The sequence below is a fragment of the Xyrauchen texanus genome, chromosome 7 (assembly GCF_025860055.1).
Source record: "Xyrauchen texanus isolate HMW12.3.18 chromosome 7, RBS_HiC_50CHRs, whole genome shotgun sequence".
Lineage (NCBI taxonomy): Eukaryota > Metazoa > Chordata > Actinopteri > Cypriniformes > Catostomidae > Xyrauchen > Xyrauchen texanus.
Genome location: NC_068282.1, coordinates 24,210,342 through 24,228,458, shown reverse-complemented (window position 1 = coordinate 24,228,458; position 18,117 = coordinate 24,210,342). Strand labels below are relative to the sequence as shown.

Below are 18,117 nucleotides of genomic sequence, written 5' to 3'. Positions count from 1 at the left end.
GTGGCTGTTACACCAGTTTTGCAAAATAAATAACGTGGTTCATTACAAGTATTGGGGAATTTTCTAGATGAAATGTCCACTGTGTGGTGCTTTAAGTGAGTTAGATGTTCTCCAAAATAGATGAGGTTTTTAAGGCTAATGCTCTATCAAGAACAAAACCTACTTTCCTAACCTAAATCTTAAACCTAAACCTAAGCTATAGTGTTATAAAAAGCAAATGTGAGATGAAAAACAGATGAGTTTTTTTAGATTATTGCTCCATCAAGTTCTGAAAAAACAAACTTGATCTCGCTACCCTAAACCCTACACCTAACAATAGTGTCATAAAACGCAATTGCTGATAAAACCACGTGATTTTGTGCTGCTTTTATGACACTTTTGATGAGCGTGCATTGTTGGTTGAGCTACCCCGAATTTTTGGAGTGACTAAAAATAACACCTGCCACACAACACAGCTATTTGCAGCACAGTATTCTATTTGAAACAGAAATTTACTTCAGACTGCAACTTAATTGTCGGTTCAGTGATGTGGGCCCTTACGCTGTTGAGACTGAATTTTCGACCCGGGTACAATTCCGCGTTTGTTGCACACTTTTTCCCATTATGTTTCATGTCTCTTGTCTTACTAAATATTTAATATATGAAGTATTAAATATTTTCTTTTATAATACATAAAATGAATATAAAAGGTAGTTTTACTATATAGTAGTAACCATGTTTTTTGGCTGAAACCATAGATTTGATGCAATTAACAATGGTGTCACTTCTGTAACCATACAGTAAAAACATGGTTAATTTTTGTAAAGGAAGGTTGGGGTTAGGTTTAGGGGAAGAGGTTGGTGTAGTGTGTCTGTGGGACTCTAAATAAACACAAAACTTTGCTCGACAGATCAAACACTCAATTCAACCATACGCCAGTGCTGCACATTCGTTCTCTCTCTCCCTCTCTGCTGGCGGTGGCGTGGCCGTTTATATCAGCTCTGCCCATGCTCATTGGAATTAAAGACAGGTGTTAGACATAATTTAGCACAGGTGCAAGCCCATACTGCTCTCTCTCCCTCTCTCTCTCTGAACGGGCGCTCGACCACGCCCCCGCTGCCACATGCACATATTGTATTTTTGTTATTGCATGCTCTCTGCAGTTGAAGTCAGAAGTTTACCTACACTTAGGTTGAAATCACTCCACAGATTTCATATTTGCAAACTATAGTTTTAGCAAGTCGTTTAGGACATCTACTTTGTGCATGAAATGAGTCATTTTTCCAGCAATTGTTTACAGACAGATTGTTTCACTTTTAGAGTCAATTAGAGGTGTACATGTAGATGTATTTTAAGGCCTACCTTCAAACTCAGTGCCTTTTTGCTTGACATCATGGGAAAATCAAAAGAAACAAGCCAAGATCTCAGAAAAAACATTGTGGACATCCACAAGTCTGGTTCATCCTAGGGAGCAATTTCCAAATGGTTGAAGGTGCCATGTTCATCTGTACAAACAATAGTATGCAAGTATTAACACCACGGGACCACGCAGCCATCATACTGCTCAGGAAGGAGATGCATTCTGTCTCCTAGAGATAAATGTACTTTGGTATGAAAAGTCCAAATCAATCCCAGAACAACAGCAAAGGACCTTGTAAAAATGCTGGAGAAAACAGGTAAACAAGTATCTATATCCACAGTATAATGAGTCCTATATCGACATAACCTGAAAGGCTGTTCAGCAAGGAAGAAGCCACTGCTCCAAAACCACCATAAAAATGCCAGACTGCAGTCTGCAAGTGCACATGGGGACAAAGATCATAGTTTTTGGAGAAATGTCCTCTGGACTGATGAAACAAAAATGTAACTGTTTGGCCATAATGACCACTGTTATGTTTGGAGGAAAAAGGGTGAGGCTTGCGAGCCGAAAAAAAAAAAAACATCCCAACTGTGAAGCATGGAGGTGGCAGCATCATGTTGTGGGGGTGCTTTGCTTCAGGAGGGAAAATAATAGATGACATCAATAGGAAGGAAAATTATGTGAATATATTGAAGCAACATCTCAAGACATCAGCCAGGAAGTTAAAGCTCGGTCACAAATGGTCTTCCAAATGGACAATGACTCTGGGTTGTTTCAGACCATTCTGGCACCCTAGGTGAGATCCCATTGAGGGGGGAGGGGGGTTATCCTATGCCTAGAAAAGGCCCTGCAATGACCCCATCCAAAGATGGGGCAAAATGGCTTAAGGACAACATAGTCAAGGCATTAGAGTGGCCATCACAAAGCCCTGACTTCAATCCAATAGAAAATTAATGGGCAGAACAGAAAAGGCATGTGTGAGCAAGGAGGCCTACAAACCTGACTCTGTTAAACCAGTTCTGTCTTGAGGAATGGGTTAAAATTCAGCAACTTATAGTGAGAAGGTTGTAGAAGGCTACCCAAAACATTTGACTCAAGTTAATCAATTTAAAGGCAATGCTACCAAATACTAACAAAGTGTATGTAAACTTCTGACCCACTGGAAATGTGATGAAAGATATAAAAGCTGAAATAAATAATTCTCTCTACTAATAATCTGACATTTCACATTTGTAAAATAAAGTAGTGATCCTAACAGACCTAAAACAGGGATTTTAAATGTATTTGGCCAAGGTGTATGTAAACTTCTGACTTCAACAGTATACTTAGAGAAAGGATTCAATCTAGTGGTCAGAATAGGAATTGCACCTTTAAAATGGGTGAAAAGGGTTTACATTAGCTGTTCAAAAAATGCTAATTGTCCCTTTTTGAAAGTACTCAAGCCAGTTAAAAATCAACATGTCTCAAGTGTTTTCTATAGACTAGCACTCAGAGAACATTGATAAAGGAAATCTTTATCAGAATGCTCATCAAATTAACTTCCTCAGGTCAGGTCTGGTGGCATATCTCAGACACTTAAGAATATTTTCACTCGGAGATCACAGACCTGTGACATTACAACTCATTTTACATAAGAAATGTTACAAAAGGAAATGTTATTTCACAGAAAATTGTTTTAAATTTACTTCAGTACTGGCAACATATTAGAACTGTGTTCTCTTCCATGTTTTACTGGTTCATGATAAATGGCAAACCTTACATCAATCTAAGGTGTATCACCTAACTACACACAAACGCCCATGTTTTAATTTTAAAACATTTAAAGTGAATTTAAAATCTACAATGTTCCCCACAGGGTGGGGAAACCAGTTAAAGAAAGTAAGGAAGTGCATATATTTCCACATAGTCCTCACTTGTCTCTTTCTCCTCCTCTCTAAACCTGTATTTCCTGTACCACTTTGTTAAAAAGTCTTAGACAAGTAGTGTCAGCACATGTCTGTTTGACACCATGGAGGACAGTGCAGAAGACATCGAGTCTCTGATTGAAGGAATGGCCTACATCCCTGGCCACTTCCATTTAGAGCTACATCTCAACGGTGAGCCCAACGGACCAGCTGCCCTTCGCCAACGAGACACCGAGCTCAAGAGCGAGAGCCTCAGGGCTGAGCTTGAAGCTGAGACGGGACAACTGCAGTATGCTGTGCGCAATATGCTGGGCTTGTTGGCCTTCCATATGGACGAACTGGAGACAGCAGAAGAGGTCTTTAATGGCATCTGCCAAGAGGATCCAGAAAACCTCAATGCCTGGGCCAACCTGGGTTATGTATATGAACGGTTGGGTCGTGAGCTGAAGGAGGGAGAGTGCATGGAACGTGTTGCTGCCCTCATGGGCCCAGAGATGGGGGAGAGCCAGACAGAAACCAGGCTAAGGGTGGCACGGTGCTTGGCTGAGCAGGCATACGCCCACCCTCATGATGTGGAGCTGGAGAGAGACGAAGATTTAAGGGAGACACTGACAGCTGCGCTGATGTTATACAACCGTGCACTTGATTATGGAGGGGAACTGGTGAGCACATGGCAATTTTGTCATATTTATAAGGAGATCAAGATATCTTGAAGGTGATTTTGTTGGTCATTTATTTGTTACAGATACCCATAGAGGAAAAGAGAAGTTGGTATTTCAAAATGGCAACAATTTACATAAGGTAGTATTTCAAACTATCAACCTGTTTAGCTTAGTGTTTAATGTCTCAACAAGCATTTGACTGCATGCATCCAGTATGTAAGTGTTTAAAGGAATATTCCAGGTTCAATACAAGTTAAGATCAATCAACAGCATAATGTGGATTTCCACAAAAAATCATTTTGACTCGTCCATACTTTTCTTAAAAAAAAAAAAAGGTTACAGTGCAGCACTCACAGTGGAGGTAAATGGGGCCAATTTTTGAGGGTTTAAATGCAGAAATGCATTATAATTTATAATTTTATAAAAACAATTTAGTTAAAACTTATTATTTGAGCTGTAAAGTTGTTTAAAGCATAATTTTTTGTCGTTTTAGGGTTTGTTGACATTACATAGTCATGGCAACAAAGTTGTAAATTTGGCTATAATTTGAAAGAAAAGGTTAGTACGTGATATTATCACACAAAAATCATGTTAACATACATATTGTTAACGTCTTGTGGCTATACTTTTGAAGTAGTGAGATTTTCAACATTTACGGATTGCCACCATTCACGTCCATTGTAAGGGCCTCACAGGAACCCAGATTTTTGCTTCTTGCAAAGAAAAGGAGGGGCAAGTCAAAATAAATGTTTACATTTTTGCCTCAAATGCTGTTGATTGAGCTTAACTTACATTGTACATGGAATATTCCTTGAAGGTTAAAGGAAATTAAAGTTACCAAGCCTATTTATTACATTCCTTACCATAAACTGCACATCAATGAACTGATCTTAGCCCTTAACCTTTTTTGTTTTTATAGGTTAGATGGTATTATGAGGGATTCAAAGGACACTGAATACACAAGAATTACTTACTTCAACAAGGGCCTCAAGCTTCTCACAGAGACTCTAAAATCTGACCACACACATCTCAAAGGTGATTTTAATACAATGTATATGAAGAAGAATGTATTTATGTTTTTTGTCAAGACGTTTTTCTTTTTTGAACACAATCAGACAAAGTTCTTCTGCCACTAAGGGATGAGTCAACATTTTACAGACCAGTCTTTCTGGTTTTATGTTGTCCCTTGTCAGCGTCTTGCCTTACGCAGATATTTATGCACTTCTTCCAGAAGCTATAAGCAGTCTTTATGACAGTTTCTGAGACAAGATCTTTATTTCTTTTCCCACCACTCAATTCTCTTTCTCTAGCCCTGGCCTGGTGTTATGTCGGTCTCATGCTGGAACGAATGGAGGAGTTCTCCACTGTACCGATGGCAGTTCATGACTGTGGTTTCTCTGGATCTGACCCTTTGACATGTTATGGATCGGTACTGAATGTTAGCCCAGAAAAATATAAAAATGTTGTTTTGGTCAAGCTTATAGCCAGTAGTTTAGTTGTTATTGCTTTAGTTAATTTCCATAGTATCACAACATGCTCAAGGAAGTGTGTGATGAAAACATTTAATGCTTTGTTGTTTTTGGACACTAGTATTAGATTGAAGCTATGATTAAACATACGCTTATGAAACGAGGAGATGCTGACACATTAAGGTTGATAATATAATGACTGTGACTAATGAAGCATGATAGGCTCTAAATAATAATAATAATAATATATATATATATATATACACACACACACACACACACAATCTCATTGGTCATTTTTACAGGCCATCAAGCTCTCCACAGACGATGCATTCATTCTCAACAGATTAGCAAGCGTGTTCTTCCTGTCAGGCAAACTGGAGATGGCCATGGGTATCTGTAACATGGCACTGAGTGCCCTGCCTGATGCTGAGCTCAACTGGCAGGCATATTGCACTCGTGCCAAGGTAAGAGAGAGATGCTTGTGTACAACTTAACCAACAAACTGACTGATTTGTTTAGATCTTTAATATACATTTCCCTGTTTTATTATATCAAAGTGCTTCCACAAACTTTGAATCAGCACTACTGCAAAAATAATTTTCTGAGTATTTTTAAATAACAAGGAAAAAGTTAGTCTTGTTTTCAAAGAAATCTATCCAAACTAAGTGGTGTTTATGGTTAAATTAAGAAAATAAATATATATGTGCCAACGGGGTAAGAGAAAAAAAACCTTGTTTTCGATTTTAATAGTATTTAGTATTTTTGAATCGTACTGTACTGGGACACTATTTCTTTCTGACAATTGTTTATCTTTTTTATTTTTCATCCAAATTCATTTAGCCTTTTTGTTTACAGGAAATAAAATCACATGAATTAAACACTTAAACCAATCCTTCCTGAAATCACACCCTTACATCTAGATAAAGGATGACACAACAAATGCCTATGCGAAGACAAAGCATTACTTAGAAACACCCATTTTGTGGCTACAGACACTACAGGGGAAACCTGGGCTAGTTGTCACACTTTTTATGTGAATATTTCTTAGGGTAGATTTATATGTGAAAGTGAATTTAATTGCCAAAAAAGCTACTGAACATTTTTAAAATTTTTGCCCATGAAAAAAAGATTTACTGGACACATGTTGACCTTTTGTTAAAACTTGTGACAATAGCTAGGCATGTGATGTTATTATATGGCACTATATACCCATGAAACTATATGGTTTAAGTTCAATGGACCTGCCACTAAACCGGTGGAGTAAGTTTCATGTGAACATTTGGGGAGCACATATTTCCCCATCACCTCCCACAACCACCACCAAAACTAAATCTATGCCTGCATTAAACAGTGTATTATAGGCTTGTAAGCAAAACTTTTAAATGTAAAAAAAAATAATTGAGGCGCAGAAGGATTAATAAAAATAACAAAATTATGATAAAATAAAAGATGTCGTCAAAAAATAAGCCAAAACGTTGTTTGATATTTTTTGCAATTAAAGGGATAGTTCGCCCAAAAATGTATATTCTCTCATCATTTACTTACCCTCGTGCCATCCCAGATGTGTGTGACTTACTTTCTTCTGCTGAACACAAACAAAGATGTTTAGAAGAATATGTCAGCTCTGTAGGGGCATTCAATGAAAGGGAATGGGTCCAAAAGCACATAAAGGCAGCATAAAAGTAATCCATAGAACTCAAGTGGTTAAATCCATGTCTTCAGAAGCAATATGATAGGTGTGGGTGAGGAACAGATCAATATTGAAGTTGTTTTTACTATAAATTCTCCTCCCTGCCCAGTAGATGGTGATATGATATGCATGAAGAATGTGAATTGCCAAAATCAAAAGAATGTGAAAATGGAGACTGATAGTAAAAATTACATAAATATTGATCTGTTTCTTACCTATACCTATCATATAGCTTCAAAACCACTAGAGTCGTATGGATTACTTTGCATTTATGTCTGAAACCAACATATGAAACCTCTGGACTTTTGACTCCAAATCTTATAATTGCTGAGATATAGCTCTGTGTCCACTTCCCCATGTGACAACTAGCCCCATCTCCCCTAAGAAGTGTATATGATTGTGTGCATGAATAGTATTTCTTGAAAGTCTCTTTTAGCACAGCTTTGTCTGACGGTTTTAATATAAAGCTCCACATTATAGCATTTTATAGGTTGTTTACTTTCTCTCCAGCTTAGTGTCACAACTTATGCCAAGAACCTGGATAAAGCCAAGTTTGGCCAAGGTTGTATTCCTGACCGTCAGATTCTGAAAGAGGCCCGTGCTGACCTGGAACGTGTTCTGGCGGTCCGACCTTGTTTGAGAACTCATTTAGAGATGGGTCAGGTAAGTTCCAACTTCCATGTTCAAGACCCCAAGTAGTTATGAGATGATCATACAGAAGATAAAGTATGTAGTTTGTTATAATACATCCATCACTCTCCTCTCAGGTCTACTACTACATGGGTGTGGACGCCCTGCAGGAGAGCCTGTTGGTTGATGAGATGGCGATTAACCAAGCCTTGGTCAGTCTATCTAAAGCTCTTCAGTGTCCTCTAGGCTCTACAATCCCTAAATTACAGGTCCTTCGTGGCCGCTGCCTGCTGCTAAAAGGGGAGGAGCAGAATGCTATTGAATGTTTTAGGCAAGCTCTTGAACTGGAATATCCCAGTGTCCAAGACACAGTGACCCTACGATGCCTGCTACAGGCTCTTCTAGTGAGCTTCACTCAGAGTGGGATGGAAACAGGCCATACTATTACTCAATTAGAGGAATGTTTAAAGCAGGCAGAGAAGAGATATGGGCCGAACGTAGTTCAGACTGAGTTGAAAGTACTGTGTCGAACACACACGGATGAGGTGACTGAGCTGTCTAAAGAACTGGTGAAGAAGGGGAGGCTGGAGGTGGTTAAAAGGTTGCTGCAGAGCATACAGCCACAGGGGAAGAGGATGGCACTGGGCAGGTCCCTGTCCATATGAACTATCCCATTAAGACTTTTAATTAACAATATTGTGGATTGTCATTTCAAACTTTTTCTCATTTTTGGTAATGCTGTGTGTGATGGACAAGATTTGTTTCTAACTAAAAGATAATGTTACTGTTAGGCTTCCAAAATACAAAAACAAACAACAAAAAACCTGTGGAATGTTGCCTCCATGTCAACTCTTCCCTCTAGCACATGCCAGAATTTGAAGTGCCAGTTTAAAGTTTGAGATGTGACCCATTATTTATTGAAACTATAGGTTAACTCAATTTGATGAATACAACATAGTTTCTTTCTTGTAAATTGTTACATGTGGATGAGTAAACCTCAGTGAATGAGGCACTGTACAGTTGTATCCTTATCACGGAAACTAAATCAGACAAACATGAGTTAATGTAATCTAAAAGGCACCAGAATATTTCGAACTGATTTATTTATTTATTCATATCGGAAACCTTTGAGAGTATTTTAAAGCATGTATTTCAAATGATACAAATGTCAGTTACACACTAAAATATCTCTATTGAACACTGATGTGATGATAATTATGGAACTGTGAAATATTATTAAATAAAATTATAGTATTTTCAATCTCCTTTGCCTGAGAATACAATACATTTTGGGTCTGCTGTTAGGCTTCGTATATCTTAATATGTGGGACAAGTTTTCAAACATTAACTCTACTGCAAACAGAATTAGAACCACTTCAAAATTGGGATGGTAAGCAGAAATGTATTTTATAGCTGGAGGCAGATTTGTGACCAATAATGTCCATTTAAAGGGATAGTTCACCAAAAATGAAAATCTCATCATTTACTTACCTTCATGCCATCCCAGATGTGTATGACTTTCTTTCTTCTGCTGAACACAAAGATTTTTTTGAAGAAAATATCTCAACTCTGCAGATCCATACAATGCTAATGATTGGTGAACAGACCTTTGCAGCTCCAAAAAAAAAAATCACATAAATGCCACATAAAAGAAATCCATACGACTTAAATCCATATCTCCAGAAGCAAGATATGTGTGGGTGAGAAACAGATCAGTATTCTCCTTTTTTTACCATACATTTCCACTTTCACTTTTAACACGTTAAAAAAAAGTGAATATATAATAGAGATCGAGATTGATGGAAAAAAGGACATACATATTTACCTGTTTCTCACCAACACCTTTCATATCACTTCTGAAATACAGATTTAACAACTCGAGTCATATGGATTACTTTTATGTGGCCTTTATGTAATTTGTGGAGCTTTCACAGGTCTGGTCATTCACTTACATTGTAAGGACCAACAGAGCTGACATTTTCTTCTAAAAATCTTTGTTTGTGTTCTGCAGAATAAAAAAGTCATACACATCTGGGATGGGATGATGGTTAGTAAATGATGAGAACTTTTATTTTTGGGTGAACTATCCCTTTAAGATTCAAACATAAATTCAAGTCAATCTCTGGACCTTTTTTCCTGATAAAAACTGCTTAGAAAATGGAGATTTTGATACCAACACGATGAAGCAAGGCGTTCCGGCCTTAACAAAACACCTGGAGGGAACAAAATAGAAGGAAACCATCAGAGAACATTTCAAGCAGTTATAAGACTACTTGGAAAAAAAATTCTCTGAAATACCTTTGGTGCTGAAGAATGTTAAGAAGTGACTTTTCAAGATTCACTTGATAAAAGTTTCCCTTTTCACGATCCTCAAAGAACAGCTAATAAAACATGTGTGAAAAGTTACAGATGCATATGAAATCAAATATTTGAGGTATTGCAACTAATTCAAATTTCTCAAGCAAAAGAGTGTGTTGACAATCCAGCAAAAAATTACACAAAAAGGTTGTCCTGTTTTTTGGTGTTAAAATGATCTTTCTACTGACCTGTAGATTTTGTGGCTGATATTTTCTTTCAGTATCCCAGGGAGGAAGCTCTTCACCAAACATGACCGCCAAATGGTCCATGAAGCTGACCAAATGGAAATCATAGATTAAAATCAGATGTGTTTACAATTTAAAGGTTGATGTGTTGAATTATTTAAATGTTAAAATAGTTCCCACTAGCTTAATATGCAGAGGCAACTAACTATACACCGATCAGCCATAACATTAAAACCACCTGCTAAATATTGTGTAGGTCCCCCTTGTGCCGCCAAAACGGTGCCAACCCACATCTCACAATAGCATTTCCAGATGATATTCTTCTCACCACAATTGTACAGAGTGGTTATCTGAGTTACCATAGACTTTGTCAGTTTGAACAAGTCTGATCATTCCCTGTTGACCTTTTTCCATCAACAAGGGTGGATGTTTTTTGTTTTTGGCACCATTATTAGGCAGGTGGTTTAGGTGTATATAAGCCATTTAATTTCCCACTGTGGCTCTGAAGCACTATTATTTCTCTGTTTGAGCAGTCCAACCAGCCAATCACAGCAACATTGGCTCTTCTGGCCAGTGGAAGTTGACTACTGTTTGGCCTGGGAACAAACCTGGAGTTTTCGCAGAAGGCAGATATGAAGTCAGTCTGCCTGTGCTCAGGGTAAAGGAACAGCACTGGCCAGTGGAGGACACCCAGCTCATCCATATAAACCTGAGCTCCCATGGTCTCATGTGAGCTAATTCCATCAAGCTCCAGATCAGCCAGGGCTCTAGATGAACCTCCATCACCATCATTATCCTCACTGTCCGAGCCCTTATGCTGTGGTGGCTCAGGCTTCAGAAGTTTAATGCCACGCTCCTACGGCAAACAAGTCATTTAAGATCTGAATCCTTCAAAAATGTTAACTTGTATTCTAACAATACTTATATGATGAAAATTAGCACCTGCAATACTGAAAGCCTGTACTCTTACCTTAATGGCTGTTAATAATGCTTCTCTCTCATTCTGCTCCTTCTTCGCTTTAACCTTTGCCTTTCTGGCATCTCTCTCAACTTCTCTCTACATTAAATGTAAAAATATATTTAGACTTTAGAATTTTCAGCATAATAAGCTGGGATAAGAGAAAGTATTTAAAATGTAATTATTTTTTTACACATTTTAGCTTTAAACCTTTCTCATCACTCATAAGCATAACAAATGTTTATTTTTTTAGATAATAACTTTTGTTTATAACATTGCAAATCACATGGATAAATGCAAATTGGATACAACAGCGAATTAGACAAACCAGCTTCCTCTGGGGCATCTATACCTTCATTTTGTCTGCTTTGGCTCTCAGATCCTGTAGTTTCTTGTCGGTGGGGAGCAGCCGGAGACCCTCATCACACCACTGCGATGCTTCTGCATAATGACACAACTCCATACAGCACTGTGCTCCTACACACACACACACACACACACACACTTTGTTGCAGCTCAACAATAATCAGGCCAGTGCTTATATTATTACTTTCAAACAATTTGTTGATCATGCACATGTGTCTTTATGCCTTGTAAACTTAAAAAAAAAAACAACAAAAACTATTTGAAAATGGTTTTGCAAGTTCTTATGATTTAAATGTCACCAACATAAGGTGGTCTTGTTAGCTAACACAGATGAGGTATTGTTGAAATTGCGACCTCTGGAGGCCTCAGCGAAAAAATGTTTGCACTGTATGCCATCATTCTCCAGTAAAATGTGTTTATAAATTTATAGCCGTCATGGAGTTATTACTGCCAACATAATAACTTATTATTATTTAAACAATGTTAAAATAACATTTTGTAAATGTGTCTGACATAAATATAGGTTACACAAATTTACAATTATTTATTTATTTACTTTGTGGTAGGGTCAGTGAAAATGTTGGCAGGTAATCTGATTAATCTGAATAATCCTTTTTAATGAGCATCAATGTATACACAGTATATATATATATATATATATATATATATATATATATATATATATATACACACATTTGTTTGATTTGGATTCCCAATACAACATAATATACTGTTGTTTATCACTCACCTCTTACTATGGCTTTAATGTGGTCTGGCTTCAGTTTCTTTGCAGCTGTGGCATCATTAAAAGCCGAACGCATGTTGCCTGGAAGGATAATAATAATTAATTGCATACACCAGATATTAAAATACATACTAGCAACGCTTTCAGAGGAAAACCTCAATTATGTAGGCCCATTTGCAAGGTATTATTTATGAGGACTAATAGAAATATTGAGGGTACAAAAGGGCAAGTTTTGCTGTAAACGTATTGTTCATTATTAGTTCATGTTAATTAATGTTGTTAACAAATGGAACCTTATTGTAATGTAAAGTGTTGGCAAATTATTATTATTATTTTTTAAATGATGGTGAGGGAGCCTTTTAACCCACACTTGGGGTAAAAAGCCCCCAGGGGGTTATAGTGATATTGTGTAAATATAGGGACAATAGTTAATATAGGGGAAAAAAATAGTCAACTTAGGCAAATACCTTTGAGACATTAAAGGTGCACTTAGAAATTGTTTCCTCATTAAAAAAAGTTTAACTCCTGAAGACATGTAATTTTGCAATATATGTAGAAAATCATGACCACATTAAACTGAAGTCTCCAGTCATAGCTGTTTTATTCTATATGGAGAGGGTCTGCACAAGGGTGCTGACATGTATACTGCAGAATACTACTCGCTTAATCTCAGTTACTGTCCTACTATTTTCACTTTCACTCATTGATGAAAATAATCATGGCAGACTGTGACTACTACATTTCTACAATGGCATCTGAAACTGAAAACTTTTGATTTTTTTTTAATCCAAGCCGCTAGGTATCAGTGTATGTCCAAGACAAAAGTTACTGAGTGCACCTTTAGATGCTTTTTGGAGTAACAAATTATTATAACGCTTTTTCAAAATAACCACTTCAGAAAAGGGTAATTTTAATCACTTTTGGCATTTCATAACATCTCAAGTATTCTATAAGCAAATGAATCTCCATTGTGATTGGATCAGTCAAAGTGAGCCCACTTGAACATTTTTCATAACAAATCTATTCGCCCCACTTTAGAAAAATTATGTGTTTTATGGGGGCTTTAGTCCCTGCAACAGGGGGGCTTTTTATCCCAAACACTATCCTTTCATTTATTGGACAGTTATAAAAACTTTAAGTCATAAACTCATCTTGAACAAAACTGTAAATGATTAATAAGTATTTTGTCTTAAAATGAATGTGATAATTTTAAGGATCTCATTAGCTACATAAATTTGCAACATTTGAAATGATTAAATATTAGATCAAATTAGCTCAAATGTACACTTTTGACATTCCATGGAATGATCTCATGGATCAGGAATATGTTGCACTGCATAGTGACAAACAGATGTTGAGGAAAGTATTGTGGTAGCTTTTGTTGCTATGAAGTGTTTTGGGAGAAAATAAAATAAAAAGTGTTTCTTCCCCTTAAAATGGGGCCTTTAGCCCTGTTGTACCCTAATATTTTGAACAGTTCCAGACTATACCTTTGACATAAATTCACATACAGTATCAGAGAGTTTGGGGAACTTGTACCTAAATGGAAATGTGCAGCTGCACGGTTGGTGTATAAAACAGTATTGAGTTCCATGTCCGAACATTTCTTCTTTAAGCCAGCAGTGTAAGACACTACAGCTTTCTTATAGTTCTTCTCCTTAAAGTACTCGTTCCCCTCATCCTTTATACTCATAGCTTGCTCTGAAGAAAAAGACCTAGAATAGTTTCATCTTCGAATTTATGTAATTGCCATACAGCACATTGATTACATAAAGAAACATAATCAAAACACAATGCTAGGAAAATAAAGTCAGAGCTTTGCATACCTTCAGGTGTTCTGTCATCGTCATGGATGATAGACTGAATGCAGGCAAGATCAGGATCTTTCGTTGGGTCTATCTCCTCTGGGGCTGTCTTCATGAACATGGGCACCTTGTCAAACTCCTGTCAGATTTAGAGTTAGCATTTACATAATAACAGCCAAACGCATTCTACAACGTAACGTCAACCTGATGTCATGTTCACCAATAGCGACCTATTGTTGTTCATTACGAATATGACAGTTCTTACCTCCTCCCAGTTGCTCTCATTAAACGCATTTTTGTATTTTTGCGTCTTAAATTTCTCCATAAATTCATCCATGCCATCGTCACTGTCTTCGCCTTTCGCAGGTGTAGCCATGGCTTTTCTCTTTAAAAGAAGTCTATAACGTGTCCGACTAATACATTCAAATTAAAAGTCGCAATGGGTGTATTTATTTATTTTTTATCCGTGTTAAAAGACTATATGAAGGACTACACAAAACACACAGAGTACAGTGACATAACCAAATGCGGTAACATAAACAGTAGCACACTACCACATGGACTCTGTTCTTCTTCTGCACGTCTGAGAAGCATTACCACCACCAGCTGGTCTGGAGAACACACTAGTTGAAGAAAAAAGTGGAACGCTAGCTTAGGGGTTTTTTGATGCCATGGAAAAACCCCTAAATATGATGATCCTCTTGTGAGGGACCATACCAACACCAAAACACACACACACACACACACACACACACACACACACACACACACACACACACACACACACACACACACCAAAAAATAAAAACACAGTGATATATTTTCATGTGTAAATATTCATTTATAATATGATAGAAAATGGTGTGATCTAAAAAATCCTGCCTGAAATCACGCCGGAAATAGTAGGTCATCTGGGTATTTGTCACTTACTGCTTCATGAATACGGTGGATTCGGACATACTACTCCATTGGCAAACTGTTTTTGGAATGCAATATAGTAGGGAAGTATAGGTTTTCGTACTCAGTGTATACCTTAAGAAGCGATATGAAAGGAAAAACTGACTTAAATATTTTCCTGTTTCTCACCCACACCTATCATACCGCTTTGTAACATCGATTACGTTTATGCTGCCTAATGTTGGCACCCATTCACTTGCATTGTGAGGACCTACAGAGCTGAAATATTGTTCCAAAAATTTTAATCTGTGTTCTGCAGAAGAAAAAAATGTCACACATCTGGGAATGTACTAGGGTGAGTAAATGATGTGGAATTTTTCAACTTTGGGCGAACTATCCCATTAAAGGAGATGTGTGTAATTTCTGTGCCTCTAGCAACACCAAATGGGGAAAACTAGTGACAATTTTTAAGAAGGCTGAACACTCTTGTTCGAGCAAACTCGTGATGCTGGTTGATACTATTTTGAACAAAAAAGAATTACACAAACTACTTAAACGAAAATTCCCGGATGAAAAGAAAGATATGGGTTTGAAACGATGTGAGGGTGAGTTTAATAGTTTTATTAATAATATAATTGAACAAAAATGACAATCATTTAAACAACTGTAGCTCAGTTGATTGCAGAAACCATTAGAGAAATTAATGAAGAGAAGTATGTCAATTTCAGTACAGTACTTGCCTTGCAATCACTTTAATGATTTGTAACTTTTCAAACAAATATTATATTGTATCAGTCTTTAATGAGCTTTACAAAGAGGACCATCTTTATTGTATAGCAGCAAACTTGATTAGAATGTCTTGGTACAACATGATAGAAGCTACAGCCTGTTTAACATCTGTGCTAACCTCAAATTAATTTGTACCTGCCGTGTACTGTCAGCTAATCTACCATCGTGTAGTTTGATTGTTTTGGAGAAGAATAAAAAACTGATTGCTGTTGTGTGTTTTTATTAATAATTTGTTAATTTACAAATTGTATTATGCATTCAGGGGTTGCGTTCCCAGTGTACTCGCTATGTCGGCGATCTACATTGTAGTGTCACGGAGGCAAATTTGTTGGCAAAATTAAGTAGCACTGGCCCTATTGCGAACATCTGCAAATGAAGGGGGAGGAAAGAATGCTCTCAGCCATATGCTTATGTGAATTACTTCCATCTAGAGGATGGTAAGTGAACTTGCTATTGAAAAATTGGGTTTTAATTTAAAAATAAACAACTGTGGTGATCTGTCACTCGACTATAGGATAGACCGAGAACAATGGTAATGGAGTACAGTTGTAACATTGTTAATGTTTCCTTTGGCCTTGTCATGCAAACAATCTCAGAGCATAAAATGTGGAGGAGTGGTGGTGGCGTAGTGGGCTAAAGCACAAAAATGTTAATCAGAAGGTCGCTGGTTCGATCCCCAAAGCCACCACCATTGTGTTTTTGAGCATTGGCACTTAACTCCAGGTTGATCCAGGGGGATTGTCCCTGTAATAAGGGTACTGTAAGTCGCTTTGTATAAAAGCATCTGCCAAATGCGTAAATGTAAAATGTGTTGTGATGTTGATCTGTTTCTCATCCAAAGTGATTGCATCGCTTCAGAAGACAGATTAAACCACTGGAGTCTCATGGATTACTTTTATGCTGCCTTAATGCAATCTTTGGAGCTTCAATGGTCTGGTAACCACTCACTTGCAATGAAAGGTCCTACAGAACTAACATATTCTTCTAAAAATCTTCATTTGTGTTCAGCAGAAGAAAGTCATACACATCTGGGATGAAAGTGAATAAATTATGAGAGAATTTTCATTTTTGGGTGAAATATCCCTTTAAATCCTTTATAACACTTTTTCAAGTTTCATCCCTTACCTTTCTTTCTCTAATTTATGCTTCCTCTAATTTAACAGCAGGGTCTCTCCAAGCTACTGAAGAAGTGGCTGTGTTTCAAGCCCATCAAAACATGAACGCTGTTTAAAAAGCAGTCCTCAACAAAGTAAATAATGAAGTGCAGTCAAGATCTGGAATATGATTGATTTCCTGAGACAGATCAACAAAGATTCACAGTTTCCTTCCCACGGAAACAAATAAAGACTTAGAGTATTGAAATTAGAGCATTGAAATGAATGACTGTTTTTATTGATTACCATTTAAGATGTTCATTAGAGGGCTATTAGAGGAGACTGGCACCGGTTGTCACTGTTAACTCAAATGCATCTTTCTCACAGTGTGTTATTTTTGAAAGTCACTGTATGGAAAGTCAATATATGGACATGAAGTCTTGACTACAGAAAAGGCTTTTGAACCTTTCCACTGTTATTGTTCAAGAAATAAAGTTACTATTCCCTTAAAACACACTGACAACAAGTCATAAAAAGTTATATTTATCTGGACTAGAATTTACCTCCTACATGTAAAAATAAGAAAGAAAATGTCTTATATGTATAATGTGTCAATCAATAGGTCTTTTATTCAAATAGAGAGAAAGGATCTAGAGATTATTTAATTATGTTTGCATTGACTATATCTGCCTGTAAGGGGATTAAGATGGGCAAGGAGGAGGCGAGAACCGGCTTGTCAATATAAATAATAATTGAATGGAAACTTAAACCCAAAAGCACAAACATAAACACACACATGACGGACATGCCCGTAATTCTCTCTCTCTCGTACCGTCGTCACCGACCGCCTTTATCCCTCGCGCGCCCCATCAGGCTGATTGGGGACCGGGCATGCAACATTCTAGCCGGCCCCGCCCCCCTCCGCTCCACACTCCTCCTGGCGTTACCTCAGGCTGGGGTGCCAGCATGACCTACACCCCCCCTCTTGCTTTCCCTGGGGAGGGTGTGCTTTGCGCCCAGTCAGGTCATCCCTGCCTTCCTCGACCTGGGAGGAGACAGGAGGGGAAAACAACAACAAATAAATACTAAATCGGCGAGGGAAAAAGGCCAACACGGTGCAAAAGAGAGAGTGAGAGGAGAGAGAGAAAACTCACTCACCAGTTCTCTGATGTACCGTCGCGTGGTCCTCGAACACTACGCCACACTCTCCGGCGGACGACAGC

The 18,117-nt window shown here is 37.6% G+C and overlaps 2 protein-coding genes across 2 annotated transcripts; one reads left to right on the top strand and one right to left on the bottom strand.

Moving 5' to 3' along the window:
* The first annotated feature begins 3,326 nt into the window (after positions 1–3,326).
* Positions 3,327–9,709, top strand: ttc22 (tetratricopeptide repeat domain 22). Its single transcript, XM_052131183.1, has 7 exons — positions 3,327–3,905; positions 3,989–4,044; positions 4,825–4,940; positions 5,216–5,334; positions 5,680–5,841; positions 7,578–7,730; positions 7,835–9,709. The coding sequence occupies exons 1-7, from the start codon at positions 3,348–3,350 to the stop codon at positions 8,360–8,362; spliced, it is 1,692 nt and encodes a 563-aa protein (XP_051987143.1). The 5' UTR covers positions 3,327–3,347; the 3' UTR covers positions 8,363–9,709.
* Positions 9,710–9,760: 51 nt separating this feature from the next.
* On the bottom strand, positions 9,761–14,671 carry ttc4 (tetratricopeptide repeat domain 4). The gene is made up of 10 exons (XM_052131184.1): positions 14,380–14,671; positions 14,136–14,253; positions 13,849–14,010; positions 12,313–12,390; positions 11,551–11,675; positions 11,211–11,297; positions 10,849–11,096; positions 10,244–10,328; positions 9,996–10,078; positions 9,761–9,910 (listed from the first exon to the last, which is right to left on the bottom strand). The coding sequence occupies exons 1-10, from the start codon at positions 14,488–14,490 to the stop codon at positions 9,808–9,810; spliced, it is 1,200 nt and encodes a 399-aa protein (XP_051987144.1). The 5' UTR covers positions 14,491–14,671; the 3' UTR covers positions 9,761–9,807.
* Positions 14,672–18,117: the final 3,446 nt, after the last annotated feature.

What these genes read in the sequence shown, in the direction of transcription:
- ttc22 (XM_052131183.1), top strand. Translation starts at nt 3,348, where the DNA reads ATGGAGGACAGTGCAGAAGACATCGAGTCTCTGATTGAAGGAATGGCC. An exon ending in CATATTGCACTCGTGCCAAG is followed by an intron (nt 5,842 to 7,577) that starts GTAAGAGAGAGA and finishes CTTTCTCTCCAG; the next exon opens with CTTAGTGTCACAACTTATGC. An exon ending in CTCATTTAGAGATGGGTCAG is followed by an intron (nt 7,731 to 7,834) that starts GTAAGTTCCAAC and finishes CTCTCCTCTCAG; the next exon opens with GTCTACTACTACATGGGTGT.
- ttc4 (XM_052131184.1), bottom strand. Translation starts at nt 14,490, where the DNA reads ATGGCTACACCTGCGAAAGGCGAAGACAGTGACGATGGCATGGATGAA. An exon ending in CATTATTAACAGCCATTAAG is followed by an intron (nt 11,097 to 11,210) that starts GTAAGAGTACAG and finishes TGTTTGCCGTAG; the next exon opens with GAGCGTGGCATTAAACTTCT. An exon ending in AACATTCTTCAGCACCAAAG is followed by an intron (nt 9,911 to 9,995) that starts GTATTTCAGAGA and finishes TGTTCCCTCCAG; the next exon opens with GTGTTTTGTTAAGGCCGGAA.